This window comes from Capricornis sumatraensis, chromosome 21, assembly GCF_032405125.1.
Source record: "Capricornis sumatraensis isolate serow.1 chromosome 21, serow.2, whole genome shotgun sequence".
Lineage (NCBI taxonomy): Eukaryota > Metazoa > Chordata > Mammalia > Artiodactyla > Bovidae > Capricornis > Capricornis sumatraensis.
The window spans coordinates 63,121,315-63,144,141 of NC_091089.1; the positions used below are offsets into that span (position 1 = coordinate 63,121,315).

Below are 22,827 nucleotides of genomic sequence, written 5' to 3' on the forward strand. Positions count from 1 at the left end.
GCTGCTGATCGAGGAAGAGCTTCCACATGCAACTTCTTACAGCTCTCTGAGGAAACATATTTTAAATCTATTTTCAATTTTCATTTTAGAAATCAGACCCTAAAGATATTCCCTTTGGAGCCTACTACCTTTATTGCTTTTTCTGGCTAATGCTACTAAATGACTGACATCAGGTTTGTTTTGCTTTACTCTTAAAAATCTGTCAAATATTCTCAATATACACTACTACTACCACTAAGTCGCTCAGTCGTGTCCGGCTCTGTGCGAGCCCATAGACGGCAGCCCGCCAGGCTCCCCCGCCCCGGGGACTCTCCAGGCGAGGACGCTGGCGCGGGCTGCCATTTCCCTTTCCACTAGGAGTACATTAACTGATAAATGATTATAACATTTGTTGTGTCCTAAGTACCAGGTACTGTGACAAGCACATACCTAATTCTGTGTACTTTAAGTATCTCCTTGACAGAGGAGGCTGAGAGAAGTCAAGTAACTTTCTAAAGGTCTCATGGCAAATAATTGGCAGGATGGAGATATGAACCTAATAAGCACAATCCTTGACAGGAAGCCCCTAAATGTGGGGACCTTAAGTACAACAGATGTGTAAAATTCCCATCACACAGGCAGAAACATTGCATGTAAATGACCCATCTCTAAACATGCCCTTTCCATGCCACTCCCTAACCCTTCCCATTCTCCATGCCAGACATTGTTTCCATTTTCAATCTCTCTGGCAACTCAATTACAATAAAGATCAGCAATCCTTTAGCTAAGGACTATGAAACAACAAGAATACACAGAAGAACTGTACAAAAAAGACCTTCACGACCCAGATGATCACCCAGATGATCACGATGGTGTGATCACTCACCTAGAGCCAGGCATCCAGGAATGCGAAGTCAAGCGGGCCATAGAAAGCATCACTATGAACAAAGCTAGTGGAGGTGATGGAATTCCAGTTGAGCTGTTTCAAATCCTGAAAGACGATGCTGTGAAAGCGCTGCACTCAATATGCCAGCACATTTGGAAAACTCAGCAGTGGCCACAGGATTGGAAAAGGTCAGTTTTCATTCCAATCCCTAAGAAAGGCAATGCCAAAAAATGCTCAGACTACCATGCAATTGCAGTCATCTCACACGCTAGTAAAGTAATGCTCAAAATTCTTCAAACCACCTTCAGCAATACGTGAACCATGAACTTCCAGATGTTCAAGCTGGTTTTAGAAAAGGCAGAGGAACCAGAGATCAAATTGCCAACGTCCACTGGATCATCCAAAAAGCAAGAGAGTTGCAGAAAAACATCTATTTCTGTTCTACTGACTATGCCAAAGCCTTTCACTGTGCGGATCACGATAAACTGTGGAAAATTCTGAAAGAGATGGGAATACCAGACCACCTGACCTGCCTCTTGAGAAACCTATATGCAGGTCAGGAAGCAACAGTTAGAACTGGACATGGAACAATAGACTGGTTCCAAATAGGAAAAGGAGTACGTCAAGGCTGTATATTGTCACCCTGCTTATTTAACTTATATGCAGAGTAATCATGAGAAACGCTAGGCTGGAAGAAGCACAAGCTGGAATCAAGCAAGATTGCCAGTAGAAATATCAATAACCTCTGATATGCAGATGACACCACCCTTATGGCAGAAAGTGAAGAGGCGCTAAAAAGCCTCTTGATGAAAGTAAAAGAAAAGAGTGAAAAAGTTGGCTTAAAGCTCAACATTCAGAAAACGAAGATCATGGCATCTGGTCCCATCACTTCATGGGAAATAGATGGGGAAACAATGGAAACAGTGACAGACTTTATTTTGGGGGGCTCCAAAATCACTGCAGATGGTGATTGCAGCCATGAAATTAAAAGACGCTTACTCCTTGGAAGGAAAGTTATGACCAACCTAGATAGCATATTCAAAAGCCGAGATATTACTTTGCCAACAAAGGTCCATCTAGTCAAGGCTATGGTTTTTCCAGTGGTCATGTATGGATATGAGAGTTGGACTGTGAAGAAAGCTGAGCGCCAAAGAATTGATGGTTTTGAACTGTGGTGTTGGAGAAGACTCTTGAGAGTCCCTTGGACTGTAAGGAGATCCAACCAGTCCATCCTAAAGGAGATCAGTCCTGGGTGTTCTTTGGAAGGACTGATGCTGAAGCTGAAACTCCAATACTTTGGCCACCTCATGCGAAGAGTTGACTCACTGGGAAAGACCCTGATGCTAGGAGGGATTGGGGGCAGGAGGAGAAGGGGATGACAGAGGATGAGATGGCTGGATGGCATCACCAACTCGATGGACATGAATTTGAGTGAACTCCAGGAGTTGGTGATGGACAGGGAGGCCTGGCGTGCTGTCACTCACGGGGTCGCAAAGAGTCGGACACGACTTAGCAACTGAACTGAACTGATGAAACAACACCGGTGGCTCTTTTGATACTATTTTCCTAAGATCTGGGATTTTTTTCCATGCTTTTCTTCAATACATGGCGTGCAGGCACACACACATAAATTTAGAATTAAACACTAGGAGCTAATGCTCTGTAAAAAAAAAAAAAAAGCTTCCAATTCTTAGTATTAAAAGCATCAGAAAAACTTCTACCGAAAACAAAACAAAATCCCCAAGTTCGGTTCGTGTCTGACTGTTTGAGACACCATGGACTGCAGCATGCCAGGCTTCCCTGTCCATCACCAACTCCCGGAGCTTGCTCAAACTCATGTCCATTGAGTCGGTGATGCCATCCAACCATCTCATCCTCTGTCGTCCCCTTCTCCTCCCTCCTTCAATCTTTCTCAGCATCAGGGGCTTTTCCAATGAGTCAGTTCTTCGCATCAGGTGGCCAAAGTATTGGAGTTTCAGCTTCAGCATCAGTCCTTCCAATGAATATTCAGGACTGATCTCCTTTAGGATGGACTGGTTGGATCTCCTTGCTCTGCAAGGGACCCTCTGAGAGACAGCATTTGACGTTTTGAAGCGTCCCCATTGTGCAAGCTGTGTATTAAATCACAAGTGCTTGCTGCGCTCCTAATAGTTCGTTACCGAAGTCGAGACTATCGGGATATTCCCAGATCCAAGCAGATCCCAACGTCCCCGCTGCATTTTCCATTGGCTCTGTCCCTGTGCCGCACCCAAGCCCCCGGGGCCCGCCTGCACGAGGCTGGGACGGCGAGGAAGACGAAGCAAGCCCCCTTCTGACCACCGGCCCTGCCTTGCACCGGCCACCGACCACCCCTGCGGGGAAAACAGCAGCAGCCGGAAGGAAGAGGGGGCAGCGCACCCCGGCGAGCGCCAGTGTCGGGGCCCGGCCCGTGCCCCCACTTCTCCCGGACTCTACCTGGGCTTGAGCAGGTCAGGCCTGACCTCGGGAACGAGCCCTCGTCAGCGCGAAGGCAGGGCCCGGCGGCTGCGAGTCAGAGCGCCCCTCCGGCCCAGAAGAGAAGGTTCCTAAGCCACCGTCACAACCGCCCCCCAGCTACGAAACGTCCCTGACACTTACCTGGCCAGAAGCTACTCTCGCGATAATTCCCGGGTTAGTCCTCCGTGACTCCAATCCCCGCCCCTACCCCTGCGGCCAATCAAAAAGGAGTGGGGCGGGGCTTTGCCTTTGATTAGGGCGCGGGGCCCCTCAGTCTCTGGTCACAGGCGTTGGGGAGCAGGCGGGGCGGGGCGGGGCGGGGCGGGGAGAGGAGAGGGGCGGGGAGAGGAGAGGGGCGGGGCACGCGCCATTTCTCGCGAGACCGGGGACCAGGAAGACGCCCGCAGAGCCGGGCTGCTGGTGCAGCTGCGGCTGAGGCAGTGGCTGCTGCCTCCGCTGCAGCCTCCTGACGGTTCGCCTCCGAGCCTGCGCCTGGTCTCCGGGTGAGGAGGCGGGACGTGGCAAGGCCGGGGCTGCGGAAGCGAGCGGTGCCCGCTGAGGCTGAGCGGAGACTCAGGCCGCGGCCTGTCAGAGCCAGACAGGGAGGCGCCCACACTCCTGACAGTGTAAGATGGCGGCGATGGCGCCTGGAGGTGGCGGCGGCGGCGTGAACCCTTTCCTCAGCGATTCGGACGAGGACGAGGACGAGGTCTCGGCGACCGACGAGCGGCGGGCAGGACTTCGGCTGGGTGCCGGAGGCGGTCTAGACCCGGGCTCTGCGGACTCGCTGTCGCCCCAGGACCCCGTGGCCTTGGGGAGCAGTGCCCGAGCGGGGCTCCCCGGGGAGGCGGCGGCGGCGGCCCTGGGGGGCCCTGGGGAGACCCCGGCCCGCCTGTCAATTGATGCGATCGCGGCCCAGCTGCTGCGCGATCAGTACCTGCTGACCGCCTTGGAGCTGCACACCGAGCTGTTAGAGAGCGGCCGGGAGCTCCCTCGGCTGCGCGACTACTTCTCCAACCCTGGCAACTTCGAGAGGCAGAGCGGAACCCCGCCGGGGACGGGGGCGCCGGGGATCCCCGGGGCAGCCGGCCTTGGAGGCGCAGGAGGTCGGGAGCCGAGTACAACGTCGGGTGGGGGACAGCTCAGTAAGTGAACGACGGCGCTGTCGCTCCGGCTGGGCTGTTGGGGTTGTGGGGGGTTATTGTGGGGAGGGAGTGCTTGTGGGCTGGTGCTGAGTACTGGGAGCGTTTCAGCTAGAGGGTTGGGGCTGCCGGGGGGGAGGCGGGGCGGGGGGTGGTGATCTCGTATGGTGGAGGCCAAAGTATCTGGCAGCGACTGTTCTCTCCTTGCTTGCCTCCAGCCCTTGGCTGGACTTGGACCAGCTCCTGGTCCCACTATTGGTGTCGCTATCTATTAAATATCCAGTTTCTAGTTCACTGGCCACTACATGACTCCAGAAGACTCCCTTGCAACCTTGGTTTATCGCTTTAATCGTTTTTCCATTCTCTCCCATCTGCTGAATCGCCACTACCCGGAAACAGTGTTCCTTATGTTGTTCGCAGTAATTATTTGACTCCAAGTCAAGAGAGAAAAGAACAGGAAATGGTGTTGCTCTCTCCCCCAAGCCAGATCCACTTGAAGAACCTTTGTCTTTGGGTTGAGTTGACTACTCAAAAGTTGCATCTTCTGCTGCATAAAATTTGTTCAGTTTAAATAAACTCAGTTTCATTCACTTTCGGTTCCTTAATTTCAGTGGGTGTCCAGAATTATAGAAAGTCTAAGGAGCAGAGCTATAGTTTTTCCAGTGGTCATGTATGGATGTGAGAGTTGGACTATGAAGAAAGCTGAGCGCCGAAGAATTGATGCTTTTGAACTGTGGGAAGACTCTTGAGAGTCCCTTGGACTGCAAGGAGATCCAACCAGTCCATTCTAAAGGAGATCAGTCCTGGGTGTTCTTTGAAAGGAATGATGCTAAAGCTGAAACTCCAGTACTTTGGCCACCTCATGCGAAGAGTTGACTCATTGGAGAAGACTCTGATGCTGGGAGGGATTGGGGGCAGGAGGAGAAGGGGACAACAGAGGATGAGATGGCTGGATGGCATCACCGACTCGATGGTGAGTCTGCGTGAACTCCGGGAGTTGGTGATGGACAGGGAGGCCTGGCGTGCTGCAGTCCATGGGGTCGCAAAGAGTCGGACACTCCTGAGCGCCTGCGCTGAGCTGAACTGAGGAGCAGGCAGGCTCTCCCTGCGGTGTTGCCTCCTGGTCTCAGTGCCTTGTAGGCTTTTTTCTTTTCAGAAGTTTAGGAATTAACTTTTCTGCCTCGTTGTAATCATTAACTGTATAGAGTGGTCATTTACCTCATTCATCATGTGTTTATAAGCATTTATGTCTTTAAAATGTTCTGCCAAGGATGCATATTGGAGTCCCAGTACCTATCCTTAAGAGGCATCTTAGATTTTCCCCTGCTGGCGGTATGAGGTTTTCAATGTGTTATGTGAGGCCAACTGAAATTTGCTCACACATGTTAAAATACATTTAAAATTGTAGCCAAACTGATGGTTTTTTGTCAGTACTTTTAAGTAGTTTGAGAGACTGAGGTCACCTAACTTCACTTCAGTTCAGTCTCTCAGTCATGTCTGATTCTTTGTGACCCCATGGATGGCAGCACGCCAGGCCTCCCTGTCCATCACCAACTCCCGGAGCTTGCTCAAACTCATGTCCATTGAGTTGGTGATGCCATCCAACCATCTCATCCTCTGTCATCCCCTTCTCCTCCCGCCTTCAATCTTTCCCAGCATCAGGGGCTTTTCTGAGTCAGTTCTTCTCATCAGGTGGCCAAAGTATTGCAGTTTCAGCTTCAACATCAGTCCTTCCAGTGAATATTCAGCACTGATTTCCTTTAGGATGGACTGGTTGGACTGGTTGGATCTGGTTGAGATGGACTCTCAAGAATCTTCTCCAACACCACAGTTCCCTAACTTACATGTAACTTAGTTAGATGTAGTTAAACTGCAAAGAGTGCCTTTTTCCATCAAGGTAGATCCAAAGCAGTCTTCTCTCTTGAATATGGAATTTTCTCAGCAGTTGTAACTTCCTTGCTCAGTATTGTAGGATTATCTTCCTTTTCTCCGAACTGGTTTTTCTGTTGCTGACCTTTAAGACCATAAAATGTAACAAAAGAGCAGTGTAACAAAGTTGTTAGGCCGCTGGCTTTTGTTTGTTTAAGATTTTTGAAGTGTCTAATAATGGTTTTCACCTGATAAGCTCTTACTGCTTCCTCAAGACCCAGCTCAACTGTCATCTTTGTAAATGCTTCCGACACTACCAAGGCTTAGTTTTTTGATTCTTTTCATTGTACTACTTTCAAACCTCAACCATAGCCTTTAACTTTTTATTTGGATTTATTAACAGTATCATTTCTCTCCATTAGATAGTCAGCTTCTTGAGGGACATCTTTTCATTACTCACAGTTTGTATAGTCCCTGGCCTGTTGTTGAACATAACTGAGTTGTATCTGACATGTTTTTCTACTGTATCAGTTCAGTTCAGTTCAGTCGCTCAGTCGTGTCCGACTCTTTGTGACCCCATGAATCGCAGCATACATATAATGAAATAAGTTATTCCTTTATAACATTATTTAATTTAAAAGAATTTATTAATCTTTTCAGCCTACCTTATTGTGTGGAATCACTAGTGAAAATTTCTGTTAAAAACTTTTTTGTACAGAAAGTTATATTTATAATTTAGGCTCTAAATATAGCTGTGTTTTAAAGTAAAAGTTGACTTGTAAATGCCTTTGCATTATACATATTTATAGTTTCTTGAAATAACTTCAGTCCTGTGATCATAAATCAGGATTTAGCTATAATCAAATATTCATGTGCAATTGTGCTCTTCCATAGTTGATTTGGACCTGTTTTGGGTATAACTCAAAAGTACATTATTACATAATATAATATATTTTCAAGTGAATACGAAACTGATGAGCAGTAGGGGGAAAAAATCAGAGTTATCCATAATCCAACCAATAGTACTTGCCTTTTCCGTTTTTTTCTGTGCATATATGTTTAAAACCAAAAATTGGATTAAAGTGTCTTTGTAGCTTTATATTACTTGATAGGCTATAATTTTTACCATCAACCTTGAGGGGAAATTGCACACAATAAAATGTGCCCATTTGAAGTGTACAGCATGGTGAATTTTGGAAAACAAATTACTACCACAAATAAATGTCTGGGGACGTTTTTATTGTCCCCAGAACGCCTTCATTTTCATTTGCATTCAGTATCTCAAGCCCATCACTGACCACAGTAGAAAACAATTTTCCAACCTGGGCCTAGGCACTATTGGAATTTTGGGCCTGATAATTCTTTGTTGTGTTAGTGTCCCGTACATTCTAGACGGTTTAACAGCGTTGCTGGCCCCTTGTCCACTGCATAACAGAAGCAACCACCCGGCCCCCATTCCTCAAGTTGTGACAGTCAAAAAATGTTGCCAGCACTGTCCGAGGAAGGGGAGGGCAAAATGCCCCAAGTGAGAACCACTTCCTAGATAAGTTTTGCCTGTTTTAAAATTTCATACAAATGCAGTTGGGAGCATATAGTCTTTTCTGTATGGCTTTCTTTCCTCAGTATAATGTTTTCATGTGTCATAGTAGTTCATTGCTGTTGTGGTTTTACCTTCCATCTGTTATTAGACATTAATTTTTCTCCCCATTTTTGGCCTGTATGAACAAAGCTACCGTGAACATGCGTGTGTAAGTTTTGCAGAGACATATGTTTTCATTTCTTTTGGATAAAACCTAGGAATAGAATTGCTGGTTCGTAGTTAGTATGCATTTAACTTTGTAAGAAGCTGTCAAACAGGTTTTCCAAAGTGGTTGTATCATTTAAAATTTCCATCACCAGTGTGTGAAAGTTTGTTTCTATACATCCCCGAAACCCTTGGTATTTTCAGGCTTTTTACTTAACTCATTCTAGTGAGAGTATGGTGGTATATCTTTGTGGTTTTAATTTTTATTTCTCGAGGACTAGTAATGCTGAGCTCCTTTGAGCTTTTGGCCATGGGGGGGGGGTGTCTACTGCTATTACATATCTTTTGTGCAATGTCTGTTAACAGCTTTTTATTGAGTTGTAGTTCTTTTATATATTCTGAACCCAAGTCCTCCGTCAAATATGTGTTTTTCAGGTTTTTTCTCCCAGCATGATTTGCCTTTTCATTTTTTAACAATGTGTCTTATGAACAAAAGATTTTCATTTCATCAAATCCAGTTAATTGTGTTTTTCCTTAATGATTCATGGTCTTTGTTTCCTAAATAAATATTTGCGTATCCTAAAGTTGCAAAAATTTTCTTGTGTATTTTGTTCTAGAAGTTTTATAGTTTTCTGTTTCTAAATTTAGGCCTATGATGGCATCATAAAAAGAAGAAATATTTCTGAAATATTCCTCCTATAATTATGCAGATACTTATAGCACAAGCTTTAGTATAATTTAAATCCAAATGTGTTGTATATCAAAATATTAATATATTTAAATGTCTTAATACAGTCAGGAAATAGATAAATGCTAAAATAAGTCTGTAAATCTATGGTTAGTACCGTGTTTTGAAGATTTTGATTAAGATTTGGATCATACAAATTATATTTTAGAAACTCTGAGGATGAATCTTTCTTTAGGACCAGACTACTGCTGGTTATAAAGGTGCTCTGTATTCACTCTACCATGTTAATTGCTGCTAGTTGGATTATTACTTTATAATACTCAATGAGTACTTTTTGGTTGATTATGAACAGTGTAAACATTGATAGTGTAGATTATCTAAAACATTAAATTATTTTTATTTGTTTTTATGTATTTTTGATTAATGTGTGTCTGATCTGAAAATTCATAAAACTTCAGAGTAATAAATGTATAATCAACAGTGGTTTTCTTTGTTTAAAGATTTCTAAAAGGCTTATCTGGTGGCTCAGATGGTAAAGAATCCACCTGCAATGTGGGAGACCTGGGTTCGATCCCTGGGTTAGGAAGATTCCTTGGAGGAGGGCATGGCAATCCACACCAGTATTTTTGCCTGGAGAATCCCCATGGACAGAGGAGCCTGGCGGGCTACAGTTCGTGGGGTCGCAGAGACAGGACTGAGCGACTAAGCAGACACAAAAGCAGTTTAAATTTGTAAGATTTACTAAATTGTTTACCCAAAAGTCTGCTGACCTAGATAATAGTATAGTGGTAATTCTAAAATACTTTAAGAAATCTTCATACTATTTTTTTTTCTTGACTAAAAGAGTAAGTCAAATTTATAAAACATATAAAAGAACTATACCTTTTTAAATTTGATGTTTTCAGTGGAAGAATGTAAAATGCGCTCTCATGGAGTCTCAGGGTTTGATTCCTTGTGACAGTCCTGCTAGGCCCACTTGATAAACTAATTTGATCTTTTGCATGTAATATTACTTGCTTGAATATAGACAGACATTAATTATATATTGTCCCCTGTATTTTTTGCCAGTTGAACCAGTTTGGTTTCCAGTTAGATTGCAAGGTAAAAGTTATGCCAATGCCTTTGGCACAACTTAATTACAAATTACAGTATTTTATCTAGACGAATGCTGTTCTACTATGAGCCTTCAAGGTTTAATCAAAATCAGAAAAATTGCCTAGAATGAGTCAGCTCTGTAGAGACAGTAAGTGGTCAAATAACATGCCTTTCAGTGATGAATTTCTTTTATTCTGTAGTTATGCTTCCAGATGTTCTTAAGGCAGCTTATCAGCTTATTTATGACTGACTTTAATAATTTAACTTATGAGCCTGCAGACTTCTTGAGTCCCCTCTCTCCTTTTGAAGTGCTCTTTCACTGTCCTGCCTGTCTTTTCTCAGAGCTCTGAAAGAGCGCTCACCTCACTGCTCTGTCCACTTCTGCGTATCCCCTGTGCTGTGACTCCCATCTTCCAAAAGTGCCCATCGCTTCCACTTAACAAAATAGTTCCTCCCCGTTAGGTTGGAGTTGGTTTTAGTGCTTCCTCTGGCTTTTAACAAAATATCAAGAGAATATTTCTAAAATGTATTAAGTTCACTGCTTTTAGCTGAGTGAGACTTGCTATTGTTGTCTGGACCATATTCAGTTCAGTTCAGTTCGGTCGCTCAGTCTTGTCCAACTCTTTGCGACCCCATGAATTGCAGCACGCCAGGCCTCCCTGTCCGTCACCAACTCCTGGAGCTCACTCAAACTCATGTCTGTTGAGTCGGTGATGCCATCCAACCATCTCATCCTCTGTCGTCCCCTTTTCCTCCTGCCTTCAATCTTTCCCAGCATCAGAGTCTTTTCAAATGAGTCAGCTCTGCGCATCAGGTAGCCAAAATATTGGTAGTTTCAGCTTCAACATCAGTCCTTCCAATGAACACCCAGGACTGATTTCCTTTAGGATAGACTGGTTGGATCTTCTTGCAGTCCAAGGGACTCTCAAGAGTCTTTTCCAACACCGCAGTTCAAAAGCATCAGTTCTTCGGCACTTAGCTTTCTTTACAGTCCAACTCTCACATCCATACATGACTACTGGAAAAATCATAGCCTTGACTAGACGGACTTTGTTGACAAAATAATGTCTCTGCTTTTTAATATGCTATCCAGGTTGGAGAAGGAAATGGCAACCCACTCCAGTATTCTTGCCTGAAGAATCCCAGGGATGGCAGAGCCTGATGGGCTGCCGTCTGTGGGGTTACACAGAGTCGGACATGACTGAAGCGACTTAGCAGGTTGGTCATAACTTTCCTTCCAAGGAGTAAGCATCTTTTAATTTCATGGCCTCAATCACCATCTGCAGTGATTTTGGAGCCCCCCAAAATAAAGTCAGCCACTGTTTCCCCATCTATTTGCCATGAAATGATGGGACCGGATGCCATGATCTTAGTTTTCTGAGTGTTGAGCTTTAAGCCCACTTTTTTGCTCTCCTCTTCACTTTCATCAAGAGGCTCTTTAGTTGCCCTCACTTTCTGCCATAAGGGTGGTGTCGTCTGCACATCTGAGGTGAGTGATATAGATTCCTAAATTTCTCTCTTAATATGACTCATTTTTTACCCATGTCTTTCATCAGCTTCAAACTTTTTAATTCTTGTGGAAAGTCAGATATTTTCATTGCCTAGAACAGTGACTTGGGTATAGTTGGTATTCAATATTTTACATTGATCAGTAAATTTATAAAATTATGTGATCAGCTAAGTATAGGAATCCAAAAGAAGTTTAGTGCATATCCTTGAGCATATTATGTTCTTAATGAAGAGCCAAGACTAGCGCCTGAAAGTCTATAGAATAGTTTTCTGTGGTACAGGTAATAGTGTAAGCATTCAGATATGGAAACATCATTGTTGATTGTGATAATTGTGGAGAAAGTAAAATTTTAACGTGATGCTCAAGTATGAGTGAAATTTCAATATAAACAGTAACTTTCTTATTTGGCCATATTTAGAGTCTCATCCTGAGTGAGGAAGAGGAAAAGGAAGTGAGGGTAAAGAGAAGATAATACTTATTTTATATTTTGCCTTGTTTAAAACATCATCTGGGAACATGCTTTCCATTATCTGGCTCACAATTAATAAAGTGATTCCATTTGGGTAGTTATAAAAATGCAGTATGATACTTCAAGCCATTGTGGTACATGGTTTAAAAGGAAACAGGATACGGGTATTAACCAGTGAACAGGCCTTTTATGTTAAAAACTAAATTTACACTTTCTACTTTAGAGATGATCTTCTTACTGTATGTTTTTTTGTTTCTTTGCTTGTTGTGTTCTGCTGTTTGGCCATATTTTGAACATGATGCCTCTTTGGTTGACCTTTGGGGGATTTGCATTAGTTGAGGATTGATCTGCTTCAACTCCCTTATATGAATGTTTGTGGAGGTATTACTGTTAACTTTTTTTTGAGATCTAATCATCATGACATTTCACTAGTTTTAGGTGTCCAGCAAAATGATTTGATACATGTCTGTATTTTGAAATGATCACCACAGGAAGTTTAGTTTCCACCCATCAACACAGTTAGAGTTTGTTTGTTTTCTTCCTTTGATGAGAACTTCTGTGATCTACTCTCTGAGCAGCTATGAAATACACAAAACAATATTGTTAACTATGGCCACCATGCTGTACACTTCATCCCCAAGACTTGTCTATCTTGTTGGAAGCTTGTACCTGCGGTTAACTTTTTAAAGTGGCCTGGCCCGTTTCGCTGGAGCATGGGAGACTGAGAACTCTCCAGTTCCCTGTGTGCATATAGTTTCTACAAACTAGGGAAATCTGCACAGAAAATCTGAACAAGTTGGGTGTAAAGTGCCTAATTTACTTTAAAAACAGATTCTTCAAATTTCTGAGAAGGGAATACTTGATATAATTGAATACAGCAATGGTATTTACTAAGATTCCGCAAAAGGTAACTATAACAGGATCAAGAAGAATGTCCTAGAGCTGATGAGTTTGTATTATAGCAAGCTATGTGATAGACCTCTCACACTGGTGTGAATAAAATAGAGAAATGTGAGCTTGGTAGCAGAGTAACTGGAAAAATGTGTGGCTGATAAAACAGTAGTAGGTCTGTGTGTACCACCTATACTTTTGAAAGTGAAAGTGAACTTGGCCTATTTTCTGAAGACCGCCAAAGAATTGATACTTTTGAACTGTGGTGTTGGAGAAGACTCTTGAGAGTCCCTTGGACTGCAAGGAGATCCAACCAGTCCATCCTAAAGGAGATCAGTCCTGGTTGTTCATTGGAAGGACTGATGCTAAAACTGAAACTCCAATACTTTGGCCACCTCATGCGAAGAGTTGACTCATTGGAAAAGACCCTGATGCTGGGAGGGATTGGGGGCAGGAGGAGAAGGGGACAACAGAGGATGAGATGGCTAGATGGCATCACTGACTTGATGGACATGAGTTTGGGTGAACTCCGGGAGTTGGTGATAGATAGGGAGGCCTGGCGTGCTGTGATTCGTGGGGTCGCAAAGAGTCAGACACGACTGGGTGACTGAACTGAACTGAGCTGAACTTGCAGTACTAATATCTGATCTTCAGTTCTGCTCTTCCACCTACAGCTCTATTACCTTGGGTTAATTCCTTAGACTTTCAGAGCTTTCTTATTCTGTGTAAAGCATAGTAATCATTTCTGTCCACTGCTGGTTACCAAGTTTTAATGACGTTCACGTGAAGGTATATATGTGAGAAGACTTCAAAAACTCATTTGATAGTAAGTTGTTTTGTAAGAAAATATATATGAAACAGGGGAGACTAGATCATATTTGCTGATGATAAATGACTGAAAAAGATAGATGATATCTGACAATACTAATTTATAGGATTAAACAGGAGTAGTGGATATCTGTTGAATCCTAGAAAAGCAAGAGAATTACAGAAAAACATCTACTTCTGCTTTATTGACTATGCCAAAGCCTTTGACTGAGTGGATCACAACAAACTGGAAAATTCTTCAAGAGATGGGAATACTGGACCACCTTACCTGCTTCCTGAGAAATCTGTATGCAGGTCAAGAAGCAATAGTTAGAACCGGCATGGAATAACGGATTGGAAACGAGTAAAGGAAAAGGAGTATGTCAAGGCTATATATATATTGTCACCTTGCTTATTTAACTTCTATGCCGAGTACATCATGCAAAATGCCGGGTGAAGCACAAGCTGGAATCAAGATTGCCAGGAGAAATAGCAATCACCTCAGATAACGCAGATGATACCACCCTTATGGCAGAAAGTGAAGAGGAACTAAAGAGCCTCTTGATGAAAGTTAAAGAGGAGAATGAAAAAGCTGGCTTAAAACTCAACATTCAGAAAATAAAGATCATGTCATCTAGTCCCATCACTTCACAGCAAACAGATGGGGAAACAGTGGAAACAGTGAGAGACTTTATTTTCTTGGGCTTCAACCTGCAGCCATGTGACACTGCAGCCATGAAACTAAAAGACACCTACTCCTTGGAAGGGAAGTTATGACCAGCCTAGACAGCACATTCAAAAGCAGAGACTTTACTTTGCCAACAAAGGTCCGTCTAGTCAAAGCTATGGTTTTTCCAGTAGATATGTATGGATGTGAGAGTTGGACTATAAAGAAAGCTGAGCACCAAAGAACTGATGCTTTTAAACTGTGGTGTTGGAGAATTCTGTTGAGAGTTCCGTGGACAGCAAGGAGATCCAACCAGTCCATCCTAAAGGAGATCAGTCCTGAGTGTTCAGTGGAAGGACTGGTGTTGAAGCTGAAACTGCAATACTTTGGCCACCTGATGTGAAGAACTGACTCATTTGAAAAGACCCTGATGCTGGGACAGATTGAAGGAAGGCAGGAGGAGAAGGGGACGACAGAAGATGAGATGGTTGGATGGCATCACCGACTCAATGGACATGAGTTTGGGTGAACTCCGGGAATTGGTGATGGACAAGGAGGCCTGGCGTGCTGCAGTCCATGGAGTCGCAAAGAGTCGGACATGCCTGAGTGACTGAACTGAACTGAATGGGTATGTGACATCCTAATTAAAATAATTGTTTAAAAAACATACTGGGAACATCTGTACTTGAAATTCACTTGAAAATTCAAAACATTTCTATTTGAGTAGCCACCATAAATTAAAGAAGTAAAACTGTACAGCATAGAGAGTTAAGGGCACAAAGTTTGGAGTCCTGGCTTTGATCCTGTTTCTGCCACTTTTTTTTTCTTGTTTCTTAATCTCTCAGTCCCTCAATTTCTTCATCTAAAAATGAGAACTGAGGATAACAGCACCTACCTGATAAGAGCTGTTATGAGAGTCAGCTGAATTAATATTTATTATCATTTGCAGTAAGTCTATATAAGTGTAAAATAGATTATTGATATTAAAAGGCAAACATTGGGTTTAAGATTCTGTAATGGTTCATTACCGTCTGCCTCCGTACAGTTGATGCATTGTGTCTTATCTCTGTAAAGGCATTGCACCTCCATGTCTGTAGGTATTTTAAATTACATTCATAGAAGTTATTTTTAAGTGTTTCTTTTTGTGTTCCTCTTAGGCAATGGTTAGTTATTTGATTTTATAACCAACACATGGTGAGAAAATGGGATTTGTCTTTTTGAAGCTTACTAAAATTTTTTGGAAACCAATATATGTTGCTGTCTACAGAACAAATATTTTAAAAGCAAAGGCAAGCAGAGGTAGACAGATTGAAGTAAGGAAGAGATTATAGGCCAGAAACAAGCTCAGTGAATCTTCTGTATAAGAAACAGAGTCAGATAAAGGAGGAAAGGGAAGACTGTTCGATACATTTTTCTCCTTCTAGAGGGAAGTTGTTCCGTTCTTTCCTACCGTATACATACGCACATCAAAACAAAGTTTCCAAATGAATTGAAATACTAAATGTGGGAAATGAAACTTGAAGACTTTTTGAAGGAAATATTAAAACATATTTATGACCTTGAGGTAAGATTTCTTACACATAAAAATTGTAGACTTTGAAGAGATTGATATATTTGTATCACAGTTAAAATTCCTGTATGTGAAAAGATAACATAAAGTAAAAGACAAGCCATAGACTAGGAGTACGTATTTGGCACATATATATATATAGTAGTCAAAAAGTATTTCAGATATAGAATCTGTATAGAATCCCTGCAAAGTAAGGAAAAGAAAAATAACCTAATGAAAAATAGACAGAAGCAAACCAATGAAAAGTCGCTCAAGTTCACTAGTAATTAGGGACATGCATATTATGACACCTATACCTGATCTTTTGGCAAAATATGAAGAGGTCTGACACTTAGTGTTCCTGATACGGAGGAAGCAGGCCGTCTGTGCCACCAGTAGAACTGTCCGTACAGCTCCTGTGGAAAATGCAGTAGAACTGGAGGTGGTGCACACCGGTTAACCCAGCGTTTCCACATAGAACTGTTTATCCAGAGCTTACAAGGATGCGGAACGAGCTGTGTACAACGCTGGAAGCAGTGCTTTTGGCCATACGTAATGGAAACATTAATTATGGTATATTCATAGAATGAAGATCTTAGCATCCTCAATCAGATCTCACATCTGTTGTGAAGCATCACACACAGTTCTGTGCCATTATGTACATTTTCAAATGCAAAAAACAATATATTATTTGTGGGTCCTTAGACTCCGGGAGTTGGTGATGGACAGGGAGGCCTGGTATGCTGCGGTTCATGGGGTCGCAAAGAGTCGGACACGCCTGAGCAGCTGAACTGAACTGATATGTGCTATAGGGTTAAAAGCATCAACTAGAGTCACGGTGAATCCATTCCTGTGATTGCCTTTGAGGAGGGAAACATTAGGGACATGAACTTAAAAGTATTTCTTTTTAAATTTTGTAAAATGTTAGCAGTTGTTCATATCAGGTGGTGGCTATGTGATGGTGTACTTTGCACTTTTCTCTTTTGAGTCAGTATAAGGTATTTTGTCAAATTTTGCATGTAATAAATTCTAGCAAAGCAAGGAACATTTGTCATGGGAATTAACAGCTCCAGTGTTCTGCTATTAATTGACACCAAATCCTATAACTATGCAGTGTAAACCAAGTTTGGTGTTTCTAGTGATGTGAAATGCGAATACCATCTTCACTCTGGTATATGAACAGAAAGAATATATTCTGCATTGTTAAGTTATTTCTGCATATGTGTTTGGTACATGTCTGCCTTTTTTGTTGGCTCATATTGAGTATCTGTCTTGTATCATCTATTAATTAGATTTGGACAGTTCAGTTCAGTCTCTCAATCATGTCCAACTCTTTGTGACCCCATGAATGGCAACACGCCAGGCCTCCCTGTCCATTACCAAATCCCGGAGTTCACCCAAATTCATGTCCATCGAGTCGGTGATGCCATCCAGCCATCTCATCCTCTGTCGTCCCCTTCTCCTCCTGCCACCAATCCCTCCCAGCATCAGAGTCTTTTCCAATGAGTCAGCTCTTCACATGAAGTGGCCAAAGTATTGGAATTTCAACTTTAGCATCATTCCTTCCAAAGAACACCCAGGACTGATCTTTAAGATGGACTGGTTGGATCTCCTTGCAGTCCAAGGGACTCTCAAGAGTCTTCTCCAACACCACAGTTCAAAAGCATCAATTCTTCGGCGCTCAGCTTTCTTCACAGTCCAAATCTCACATCCATACATGACCACAGGAAAAACCATAGCCTTGACTAGATGGACCTTTGTTGGCAAAGTAATGTCTCTGCTTTTTAATATGCTATGTAGATTGATCATAACTTTCCTTCCAAGGAGTAAGCGTCTTTTAATTTCATGGCTGCAGTCACCATCTGCAGTGGTTTTGGAGCCCAAAAAAATAAAGTCTGACACTGTTTCCACTGTTTCCCCATCTATTTCCTATGAAGTGATGGGACCAGATGCCATGATCTTAGTTTTTTGAATGTTGAGCTTTAAGCCAACTTTTTCACTCTCCCCCTTCACTTTCATCAAGAGGCTCTTTAGCTCCTCTTCACTTTCTGCCATAAGGGTGGTGTCATCTGCATATCGGAGGTTATTGATATTTCTACCGGCAATCATGCTTGATTCCAGCTTGTGCTTCTTCCAGCCCAGCGTTTCTCATGATGTACTCTGCATATAAGTTAAATAAGCAGGGTGACAATATACAGCCTTGACGTACTCCTTTTCCTATTTGGAACCAGTCTGTTGTTCGATGTCCAGTTATAACTGTTGCTTCCTGACCTGCATATAGGTTTCTCAAGAGGCAGGTCAGGTGGTGTGGTATTCCCATCTCTTGAATAATTTTCCACAGTTTTATTGTGATCCACACAGTCAAAGGCTTTGGCATAGTCAATAAAGCAGAAATAGATGTTTTTCTGGAACTCTCTTGCTTTTTCAATGATCCAGTGATGTTGGCAATTTGATCTCTGGTTCCTCTGCCTTTTCGAAAACCAGCCTGAACATCTGGAAGTTCACGGTTCACGTATTGCTGAAGCCTGGCTTGGAGAATTTTGAGCATGAATTTACTAGTGTGTGAGATGAGGGCAATTGTGCGGTAGTTTGAGCTTTCTTTGGCATTGCCTTTCTTAGGGATTGGAATGAAAACTGACCTTTTCCAGTCCTGTGGCCACTGCTGAGTTTTCCCAATTTGCTGGCATACTGAGTGCAGCACTTTCACAGCATCATCTTTCAGGATTTGAAACAGCTCAGCTGGAATTCCATCACCTCCACTAGCTTTGTTCGTAGTGATGCTTCCTAAGGCCCACTTGACTTCACTTTCCAGGATGTCTGGCTCTAGGTGAGTGATCACATCATCATGATTATCTGGGTCATGAAGATCTTTTTTGTACAGTTCTTCTGTGTATTCTTGCCACCTCTTCTTAATATCTTCTGCTTCTGTTAGGTCCAGACTATTTCTGTCCTTTATCGAGCCCATCTTTGCATGAAATGTTCCCTTGGTATCTCTAAATTTCTTGAAGAGATCTCTAGTCTTTCCCAATCTGTTGTTTTCCTCTATTTGTTTGCATTGATCACTGAGGAAGGCTTTCTTATCTCTCCTTGCTATTCTTTGGAACTCTGAATTCAGATGGGAATATCTTACCTTTTCTCCTTTGCTTTTTGCTTCTCTTCTTTTCACAAGTATTTGTAAGCCCTACCCAGACAGCCATTTTGCTTTTTTGCATTTCTTTTCCATGGGGATGGTCTTGATCCCTGTCTCCTGTACAAGACAGTAGCAAAAAATGTCATTCTTTGCTCACAAATTATTGGTGCCTATGCACCAGTTTCCCTGTTCTCAGTCACCTATTGGTGTTTTACTTTGAAGGTCAGTTTTATTTGGAAGGGAAATTTTGAGACTCAGTTGATAATTCTTACTATAATGTTGACAAAGACCTCTTTTAGGATACATTTGACATGTTTCAAGCAGTCAGAATTATACCAGTAGCTTCTTATTGCTCAGTAGTAAGCAGTATTACAGAGTGTTGCACTGCACATGGCACTGTGTGGGGAGCCTTGTAAATATTCTGTATGTATGCGCAGGAATAGCGTCACCATTGGAGGGGTGTGTAGCAGCGGCCCTGGGAGCGTCTGATTCTTTTATTCAAGAGTAGTTCCTGATTATAGGCATTCTTTACAATCATTGTGTGGGATACAGCCTGTGCGCGTGCGTGTGTGTGTGCGCGCGCGCGTGTCTCTGTGTGTGTGTGTGTGTGTGTGTGTGTGTGTGTGTGTGTGTGTGTGTGCTGGGGGATAGGGGGCGTGGAGAATGAATGTATGAGTAAGGAGAAATGTCCAAGAGTATGAGATGATGAGAGTAACGAATGTATCAAAATCTCTCAGTCATATTTTGTCATGTTCTTAATGTTTAGTATCTGCATTGTGGTAAGCTACAGTAGTGAGAATATTGATCGTTGCCTCCTAAACTTTCTAATAAGATGACTGCACCAGACAGGGAGCTTGTATTGGCCTAAGCTTTCTAATAAGGTGTCTGTGCCAGACAGGGTGCTTGTATTGGTGGGTTTCGAGTCTACAGGCTCACTGAACTCTTCCAACAAGTTTGTTTTTTTTTCCCTGTAAACAATATTGTCTTCTGAGTGTAGTTTTGATCAAAATACATATGATACAAAGGTTGGAAAGTAAGATGTATACTTATATACTCTTGGTAGGACACTCTTTTGAGAGTAATTTGGTGGTATCAAGCACATTTTAAAAATGCATGTTCCTTAGTATCCAGTTCCATTCCATATTTTATTAAAGACAAGCTTGTTTGCATCAAAATTATTGAGCCTAGATTTTTTTCATATCTTCTACGTTCGGGTAAAGGTATCAAAAGTTGAAAACTACCTGGATGTCCAACAGGGGGGATCGGCTAATTAAAGCAGAGTGATCTGTATGCCTTCATGTGGAATGACAGAGGATATATTGCGAAGTGAGCAAGTTAGGGTGCAGGCAATATTTGTGAACTGTTTCCATTGAGCTGCAAAAAGGGAGAAACTGGTCTACGCGTAGCGTATTTCTGAAAGGATGCGTACAAAAGAGTCTAAGCAATGATTGGGGACCCATAGGGTGATGAGGGCTGGTTGAAGATGGGCTTACGTTTTATTTGTGTGCCCTTTTGTATTTTTCTGTGTATCATGTCTTAAGTGGCAAGACTGGGATTCCAAACCAGATCGTCAGCTTCCGAGTTTTCATTCTTTCCATTGCAATACAACTACTGTTTTGTCAATTTTAAAGCACAGTGAAGCAAATGTTCTTGATTCATTTTAGTATGTGATCAGGCAAAGTATCTTAGTGACCCATTCAGAGTATATCTTACTGACTGACTGAGAGTAGCCAGTCATTTTAATGCAGAGGGCAGGTCAGGTAGAGTAATATTGATCATTTAACAAGTAAAATGATAAGCTGTAGCACCACACCAAGACACAGGAGAATGATCATTTGCTGAATGGAATCAGCTGTGGAAATCCGCGAAGGTTGGATCAGTACGTCCTCCTTTTTTTCAGTCCCGAAGCTTTGCTGCACGGTTACATCTCAGGTTCTGGTCTAGTGCTGGAACATGACTAAGCCTCTAGGAGGGGGACCACGGTTGCCATTGTGGGTGTAACCTTCTTCCAGATTTCCTCAGCAGGCAGAAATGATGCTTATTTGTTTTTGAAACCAGCCGATCCTGATTAGGTGGCTAATGTTGCTCAAGGCTGTGCCGCCCTGTTTCCTGTGCTCTTTCTGACCATCCTCAGCTCTGTGCTGTGCGCTGCCTCAGCTCAGGCCTGCAGCTCACATCTGGACCCTGAGTCTCAGCCTTATCGCTGGTTCCTGTGCCTTTAATCAGTTCCTCCATCCTTAAATGATTTTAAAAGCAGTTTGTTCATGTCAGTCTAGCTAAAACCTTTTAAAATTGCTCTCATCCAAGACAGTTTTTTTTTTAACTCTTTTTTATTAGCAGAATTTACATTGCAGAAAAAAATTTATAAATCTGTTTAGGAATTTAATTTTCCCCGTTTTTGCACAGTATACGATAAAAATGACTTTGAAATATTTTATTGTAAATATGCCTCGTGAATTTCTCCCTGTGGTCTTGTTTCTTCCTGCGTTTTCATCCGCACTGTCGTGTGCAGGTGTTGTACTCATGTTGTTCACTTAGTGTTTCTTGGACTTGCTTCATATGTTCTTGTCTCAGTGCTCTTGTCCGTTTCGGTTTCCTTCTCGTCACGTTCTTTCCCGCTTCCCAGATTCTGTTTACCTTCAAGGCAAGGTCCAGTTAATGTCCTTCCTCAAAGTGGTCTCTAAATCATCTGAACTTGTGTTTGTTTGTCTCTCTCTCGTGGAAATTAATTATACGAAACTTGTGACTGGGATACTGTTGCTCTTATTTTTGCATGTCGACATTTCAGCTGACTAGGGTTTTTTTTAAGGTGTTTGTTGGAGTTCCTATCTCATGTATCTTTGTCTTCTCTCACACCTGGCACAGCTGCCTAAAGTAGGCAGTTCAGAAATATTTATTTAGCATGAATATAGAAAAGAGACCGTATTTTATTTATCTTTTGTCATCAGTGCCTAATACTGTGCCAGACAAATAAGCCTTTGAGTAAATGTTGATGGTATGTTAAAGAGACGATCTTTAGGTATTGGGATCCTTTAGATACGTGAGTTTGGAATATTCCTTGTCAAGTTAGCTTTTCCCTCTGTCGCCTGAGGAAAGTTGAGTCCAGGTTGACCTTACTGAGGTCATTCACAGTATCAAGCCCACTTGGCTGGTGTCTAGGAGATGAGAACCTGCATGCTTTCACATGTTGCTCAAGGAAACGAATGGTTTAGAGCACAGGCTTTGGCGCCAGCGGGCTTGAGTTCATATTTCTACTCCGCTCCTTCCCAGTTGCATGAGTCTGGGATAGTCTCTTTATCCTTTATTGCAAAATACAGAAGGTAACAGCTCCGGTTTATCTGTGAAAAATATCTGGCACAAAATAAGTGGTCAGAAAGTTAAATATAATAATAGCTAATGCTATTAATAATAACCCTCCTCTCCACCTGACAGCTGTTCGTATGGTCAAGTCATCTGGCGTTATAGAAATCTTACCTCTAATGAACAGTTTGTCAGTAAAGTTTCTTTCGCCTGTTCCTAAGTGTAAGTCTTTTAATTTGATGTTTAACTCAGTAGAATCTTGTGACAAAGAAAAGACAGTGAACTGGAAACTGGGAGACTTAAATTATACCCCGAGCTTCTTACAAAGGTTAATTTGCTTAACCTTTAATGTAGTCTAATTGTATTGTTATTATCTGTGTACATGACTTAATTCCAGTGGTTTATAAGCTTACTTAAAGCTAGAGCCAAGTCTTACTGAATTTTTATCTTTCTACTGCACACCATGGCTTAGTAAATATGCACTGAGTGAGTATGCAGCTCTGTTTCCTTACTAGTCAAGATGAGAGGTTGGGCTGTCTCTAAGCTTCCCTCTAGCTCTCAAACAGAGGGGCCAGTGAAATGAGTCCCCATGGTAGAGAAGAACTGAAGATCAGGAAATCTAAACG

At 42.4% G+C, this 22,827-nt stretch overlaps 1 protein-coding gene across 5 annotated transcripts in view; it reads left to right on the plus strand.

Annotated features, from left to right (window-relative positions):
- Positions 1 to 3,971: 3,971 nt before the first annotated feature.
- Positions 3,972 to 22,827, plus strand: part of RELCH (RAB11 binding and LisH domain, coiled-coil and HEAT repeat containing) — a 112,517-nt gene continuing 93,661 nt past the window's right edge. For all 5 annotated transcript variants that reach the window (XM_068993647.1, XM_068993645.1, XM_068993646.1 and 2 more), the window contains exon 1: positions 3,972 to 4,485. In XM_068993647.1, coding sequence (XP_068849748.1) covers positions 3,972 to 4,485 — 514 coding nt within the window. The remainder of the gene's footprint in view (positions 4,486 to 22,827) is intronic.